At 43.0% G+C, this 7,157-nt stretch overlaps 1 protein-coding gene across 1 annotated transcript in view; it reads left to right on the top strand.

Annotated features, from left to right (window-relative positions):
- Positions 1-989: 989 nt before the first annotated feature.
- Positions 990-7,157, top strand: part of LOC144591060 (uncharacterized) — a gene marked incomplete at its 3' end in the record, with an annotated part of 33,281 nt that continues 27,113 nt past the window's right edge. Inside the window, exons 1-2 of the mRNA XM_078395393.1 lie at positions 990-1,094; positions 6,169-6,272. Of these exons, the coding sequence (XP_078251519.1) occupies positions 6,185-6,272 (88 nt within the window). The remainder of the gene's footprint in view (positions 1,095-6,168; positions 6,273-7,157) is intronic.

The following is a 7,157-nucleotide window of genomic DNA, read 5'->3' as shown; positions in this document are numbered from 1 at the left end:
CAATACAGACATGAGGAAAAGAACAAGCCAGGATCCCATTGACTAACAAATTCGAAGGAGGAAATGGAGTTGGATTTGACACACCCTCAGAAAACCTGCCACAAACATCACCCGGCAAGCTCTGAAATGGAACCCCCAAGGAAAAAGGAAAAGAGGTCGCCCCAGGAACAGCTGGAGAAGAGGTGTCCAAGCAGAAATGTCTGGGAGTGGGGCCAACTGGGGAGATCTCAAAAGAATCGCCAACAACCGAGTGAGGTGGAGGACATTTGTCAATGGCCTATGCTCCCTAGAGGAGCAAAGGGCTTACGAAGAAGAGGAAGAAGAAAAATATCTGATGAAGGGTCTCAACCCAGAGCCCCTTCATTCCGTTTCCCCCCCTCTTTCTCCTCCCCTCTGGCTTTACATTGTATTCCTTTTCTCTCCTTATCTGACACCATATTTTCTCCTTTGTCACTTATTCCACTCATGATCTTATAGACTTCCATAAAATCACCCTTCATCCTCTTGCACTCCAAGGAAAAAAAGTCCCAGCCTGCTCAACCTCTCTATATAGGCATTCAGTCCTGTAATCAATACCGGAGCCACAATCTCACTGGTACTCCTGATTCCTACTCCTTAAATCGAGCAGGCACATCACAGAACGTTTGCCAGCAAATCCTTCCTGGGAATTGGTACCTGATTGGAATTAGTAGGGAGTCCCAGAATGTCAAAATTCTGGTACAGAGCAGCATCCCATGACATCCTTTCATGTTGCATTTAGCACAGCAGATACCCCATTTACCAATAAGACCACCATTTGGTTCCTTTATTTAGTGTAATATATTTCCAAAATATATACCTTTTGAAATAATTTTGATGTTTCCGTTTTCAACTTCCTTCCATATCCTTTTTCAGCCAATCTTTTCTCAAAGCGCCAATGATGTTTGATCTCTGAGCTGGAAAGAAAGAGGAAGCTCTGTGCTCTTTTAGTTTCACAAGAGATGTCATCAATCACTGTGCAGAGTGAGATTCAGGAGCTCAGCTTCTTGTGTGTTGCTGTGCTCGAACCTTTGCTGTTCAATCTTTGGACTCCTTCGCCAGTCTCTTCCCACCAGGTAGGTGACCTTACTTCAGTTAAATAATCATTCTATTTTCAATCCTCCCCCCTTTCAACCAATTTTAAATCAATCCTGCATCTCCTCAGACCCAAATAAGAGCATAACTAGGGCAACAGAGGGGCGTAACGGCAGAGTAGTTGCCTGACAACGCCAGAGACCCGGGTTCAATCCTGACTATGGGTGTTGTCCATGTGGAATTTGTACATTCTCCCTATGACCATGTGGGTTTTCTTCAAGTGCTCTGGTTTCATAAGTTCATAAATTCATAAGTGATAGGAACAGAATTAGGCCATTTGGCCCATCAAGTCTACTCCGCCATTCAATCATGGCTGATCTATCTCTAGCTCTCCAAACCCCATTCCCCTGCCTTCTCCCCATAATCCCTGTCACTGGTACCAATCAAGAATCTATCTATCTCTGCCTTTCCTCCCACACTCCAAAGCCGTGCATGTTTGCAGGTTAAATGGCTTCTATAAATTGTCCCTCGTGTATTGGATAGAACAAATGTACTGGTGATCTTTGGTCAGCGCGGACTCGGTGAGCCGAAGGGTTTGTTTCCATGATCTATCTCTAAAAACGGAAACATTCTTTGTTTGTGTCTCATTTTCCTTAAAACTTTAATGAAGCAAGATTCTCACATCCACTGATCATTCCTTGCTAAATGGCACATTTTTAACATTCGTGCTGTGATCTGTTTGATAGCAAACATTTCATCTAAATTAGATTTGACTTTCATATTTCACAAGTGATGTTGTGAAACGGTTTGAGATGTCCTGTTCCCACTGTTCCACTGCCTCATCGATTCTTTAACTAATCAGGTAGTTGAGGCCAGTTCATTGGCTATATTTAAGAGGGAGTTAGATGTGGCCCTTGTGGCTAAAGGGATCAGGGGGTATGGAGAGAAGGCAGGTACGGGATACTGAGTTGGATAATCAGCCATGATCATATTGAATGGCGGTGCAGGCTCGAAGGGCCGAATGGCCTACTCCTGCACCTATTTTCTATGTTTCTATGTTTCTATGAAAGTAAGTGTGATAATCTAAATTCTCTAAAGCAGGTGCTGCAGTACAGAACAATTTAAGAGGCAGATAATACAAGGAACTACAGATGCTGGTTTTTAGAAAATAAGACACAAAGTGCTGGAGTATCTCAGCCACTCAGGCAGCATCTCTGGAGAATGTGGATAGGTGACGTTTCCGGCTGAGACCCTTCTTCATTATAAGTGGCAGCCCTCACTGTGGACTTAATGACTGCCCCTACTTATGGTTTAGTTCTCCCGGCGAGAAATTGAAGCTCTAGGGTGAATTAAAAATCTGTGGAAATGTGTTGTTTGTTATGCATTCTCAAGTTAAAACCATGACATCCAGTCCATGATCTTGCGATGTGTACAGACAGAACTGATTAGATCGGTTGGGGCTCAAAAGTTCTTTTCACACGGGTGACAGAGGTGCAAGGACTCTGCTGCATCAGTGGTTCTTGGTTTTTGAGTTTCTCTTTTCTTCTTTGCTTCCTCCATCCTAGATTCCTCATCTGAACGAGCTCCACTCTTTATGTGGGTACACTAAACACGATGATCCAATCCTTGTTATTCCCAGTAGTGTGCATCAGTGAGGCTCTAACGGAATCTATTTCTCTTTCTGTCCTTCAGTTTTAGTTTTTTGTTTTAGTTTAGAGATACAGCACAGCAACAGGCCCTTCAGCCCATCGAGATCGTGCCGTCCAGCGATCCCTGCACATTAACACTGTCCTGCACACACTCGGGATAATTTACACACACACCAAGCCAACACTCCAACCTGGAGTGTGGCAGAAAACCAAAGATCTCAGAGAAAATCCCACGCGGTCACAGAGAGAATGCACAAACTCTGTACAGAGAGCACCCACAGTTGGGATCGAACCCGGGTCTCCGTTGTTGCAAGCACTGTAAGGCAGCAACTCTACCACTGCACCACCCTGCTGCCCTTATGATCATTGCCATAAAGTAGCTGAGTTTCACATGCACCTCCTCCAACCTCATATACTGTATCAGTTATTCCCTTATTATGTATCTATACACTGTAAATGGATCGATTGTAATCAAGTATTGTCTTTCTGCTGACTGGTTAGCACACAGCATGTGACAATAAACTGACTGAAAGCACTGTTCTTAGTGTGTACTGCTACAGATCGGCGAGACCAAGCGCAGACTGGGCGACCGTTTTGCTGAACACTTGTGCTCAGTCCGCCTTGGCTTACGTGATCTCCCGGTTGCCAAATATTTTAACCCCTCTTTCCCATTCCCATACTGACCGTTCTGTCCTGGGCCTTCGCCACTGTCAGAGTGAGGCAACACGCAAATTGAACAAACAGGAATCTTGAGCAAAACACAAAGAACTGGTGTGGAGGGAATGAAAAGATGGCGTTTCAGAGCCGCCTTCATACTCTCAAGAGTCTGTTTTCAAGACTCTCTTTTCATTATACCTGCACATTACTGTAGTTACACTCTGGTCACATTCTCATTTCACTCCTGGGAAGAAGGTACTGAACACTGTCATATCCAAGTTAAGGAATAATTTCTTCCCAACAACCATCAGGCTGTTGACCACTGAGAACTCCAACTAAACTCCGAAGTACAAAATGCCTTGATTGCACTCGGGACTTCAGGTTTGTTTTCCTTTTGCATTATTGCATAATGTTTTTAAAAAAAATTATTGAACTTCTTTTGTTGTTTACAATGGTGTCTACTGAGGACTATGTTGATATGCCTTTTGTGCTGCTGCAAGTGAGGATTTTGTTGTTCCGTTTTGGGCCGTATGGCAACAAAACATTCTTGACTCTTGACAATATATTCAACTTGACTTGATTATACTTGAGTAGACATTCTAGGGCATGTCATGCCCTCCGGATCGCTGATTCTTTCAACAATGTGTGACGCTACGCAGGTTTGTCTGGGGTAGAATCCGTGTGCCTGCAATCTTGTCTTGACACTTGCTGTGAAGTATTCTGTACAGACAGGTCATGTGGAAATAGTTATGATGTCTGGCCAAAAAATAAACTGCTGGAGGAACTCAGCGGGTCAGGCATCATCTGTAGAGGGAAGTAGATCAGACAGACAAGGCTGCCTGGAATCTCTGCTGGATACAGTCCATGTCTCTCAAAATGAGTTGTCAACTGCATTGATCACCTCTTGAGCCTATGTTGTAATCGTGATCTGAGATGGCTTTCGTTTCCCAGAAACATGGTGTCTAAGAGGTTATGCAAAGTCACTGCCCTTTCAAACCAGCAGTCAGAAGGAACATAGCAAATACACCTGAAAGGGAAGATAAATAGTTTGGGCAAATATAAAAAGCTTGAGGAACTCAGGAGGCAAGGTAGTAGTTGTGGAGAGAAATGGACAGACAATATTTTGCGTTGGAGTGCATCGTCATGACCTGACCCAAAACGTCATCTGGCCATTTCTTTCCACAGATGCTGCCTGATCTGTTGTGTTCCTCCAGCACTTTGTTTTTTGCTTAAGATTCCAACACCTGCAGACTAATGTATGTCCATAAACATTTTGGAGTTTAGAAGAATGAGGAGTGTTCTTATGAAAACAATAGACAATAGGTGCAGGAGGAGGCCATTCGGCCCTTCGAGCCAGCACCGCCATTCAATGTGATCATGGCTGATCATTCTCAATCAGTACCCCGTTCCTGCCTTCTCCCCATACCCCCTGACTCCACTATCCTTAAGAGGTCTATCTAGCGAATAGAGAATCTATCTAGAGAATAGAGAATTCAGAGAATTGGCCTCCACTGCCTTCTGAGGCAGAGAATTCCACAGATTCACAACTCTCTGACTGAAAAAGTTTTTCCTCATCTCAGTTCTAAATGGCCTACCCCTTATTCTAAAACTGTGGCCCCTTGTTCTGGACTCCCCCAACATTGGGAACATGTTTCCTGCCTCTAACGTGTCCAACCCCTTAATAATCTTTTACGTTTTTCGATAAGATCATATAACATATATGATCCTGAGGGAAAATGCTACAATAGATTTGAGATGTCTTCATGTTGTGAGAGAGTCACAAACAAGAAGACATAGTTACAAGTGATGGGTTGGTCATTTACAATTTGGTGCATACAAAGTTCCCTAACCAGATAGAGTATCTCTGGAATTCTCAGTCGTTGGGATGGTGGAGGCCAGGTCAGTAGACATACTTTAGTTGGAGATAGATAAGATCTTTCAAAATACAAATGCTGTAGGAACACAGTGGATCAGGCAACATCCATGGAGGGTTTAGAAATTCAATGTTTCGGGTTGGGAACTTTCCGCAAACGTCAGTCTGATGAAGGTTCCTGATCCAAAAGGTTGTCTATCTATTCCTTCCACAGATGTTGCCTGACCTGCTGAGTTCCTAAACACTTTGTGTTTTGGTCAAGATTCCAGCATCTGCAGTCCATTGTGCCTCTAACTTCTGCACTGCTTTTGACTGGATATTTTAAACTTTCTGCAGATTCAGAAGGCCAGCAAGGGTACTATGTATTTGAGTGCCATTTGCTGTGAGTAATATCACTTCCTTTTATTTTCTTACTGTAGGTAATTAATGTCTGTGAATTTTCTGTTTTTCCCCATATAACCTTAACATTTGACATCCGTAATGAGCCTGATTCATAAATCCATAAGTTCATTAGACATGGAAGCAGAAGTAGGCCATTTGGTCCAGCTAACCTATTTCAATCATCGTGGTGCAACAGTAGAGTTGCTGCCGTACAGCGCCAGAGACCCAGGTTTGTTCCTGAGCACGGGTGTTTTCTATACGGAGTTTGTACATTCTCGTGTGGGGTTTTCTCTGGGTGCTCCAGTTTCCTCCCACGTTCCAAAGAGGTGCTGGTTTGTAGGTTAATTAACTTTGGTAAAAAATTGTAAATTGTCCATAGTGTGTAGTTTAGAAATAGCATACGGAGATCGTTAGTTGGCACAGATCGGGTAGGCTAAAGTGCCTGTTTCTGTGCTGTATCTTTAAATGAAACAAAACAGTCGACGTACGGGATCAGTGCGTGAAGCAGTCACAAGAAATTACCAGTCTCTAAAGTTATTTTTGTTTTTTTTACAGGGAACAAATTTGTAAAATGAAGCTACAATTTTTCTGCAGCAGAGTCTACACAGGGGTGACTTTCAATTTTTTAGTGTTTCTACTTCCATCTATTATCGCAGGAAGTAAGTTCCATATCTTTAATTTAATTTAGTCTGGAGATACAGTGCGGAAACAGGCCCTTCGGCCCAATGGGTCCGCGCCGACCAGCGATCACCACAAATTAACACCATCCTACACCCACTAGGGACAATTTTTACATTTGCCAAGCCAATTAACCTACTAACCTGTACGTCTTTGGAGTCAATCTGTTCAAAATATTGGCATTGCTTGACCACAGTAGAGTGTTTAATGAAATCACACTTCCAGTATTCAACGAGTTAGTAAGATCTTTGTTTCCATCACCCTCCTCTTTTGAACAGCAAGTATATGTTCACACTGCAGATTTTGTTGATTGATTAAAAGATACAGCGTGGAAACAGGCCCTTCGGTCCACCAAGTCCACTTCAACCATCGATTACCAGTTCACACAAGTTTCTTTATTATCCCATTTTTGCATCCACCCCCTACATTTTAAGGGCAATTTACAGAGGCCAATTAACCTTTAAACCTACATGTCTTTGGGATGTAGGAGGAAACTGGACCACCCAGAGGTGACCTTCCTAAGTTGCTCGAATGGTCACATGGAGATCATGCAAACTCCACACGGTCAGTACCCGAGGTCAAGATCAAACTCGGGCCTCTGGCACTGTGGAGCAGCAACTCTACCAGCTATGTCACTCCGCCACCCTTCAATAATTCAATACTGTTCCATACTTCAGTAATGACATTGGAGATGAGATGTCACTTGAACAGTTACAGTAAGACATGTCTATTTTTATAAACCAACTCCCTGGAATTAAAGGCAAGCTTTTCATTAGCATTCCACTTATGTGTTGAATCTATGTTTCATAAATGAAGGCTTTCAAATTCCTTTCTGCAGATTTCCGCAGTCCTTCTCTCTTTATGTA

This window comes from Rhinoraja longicauda, unplaced genomic scaffold (genome assembly GCF_053455715.1).
Source record: "Rhinoraja longicauda isolate Sanriku21f unplaced genomic scaffold, sRhiLon1.1 Scf000537, whole genome shotgun sequence".
Lineage (NCBI taxonomy): Eukaryota > Metazoa > Chordata > Chondrichthyes > Rajiformes > Arhynchobatidae > Rhinoraja > Rhinoraja longicauda.
Note: the sequence above shows the minus strand (reverse complement) of the source record. Positions and strands in the feature narration are given on the sequence as shown.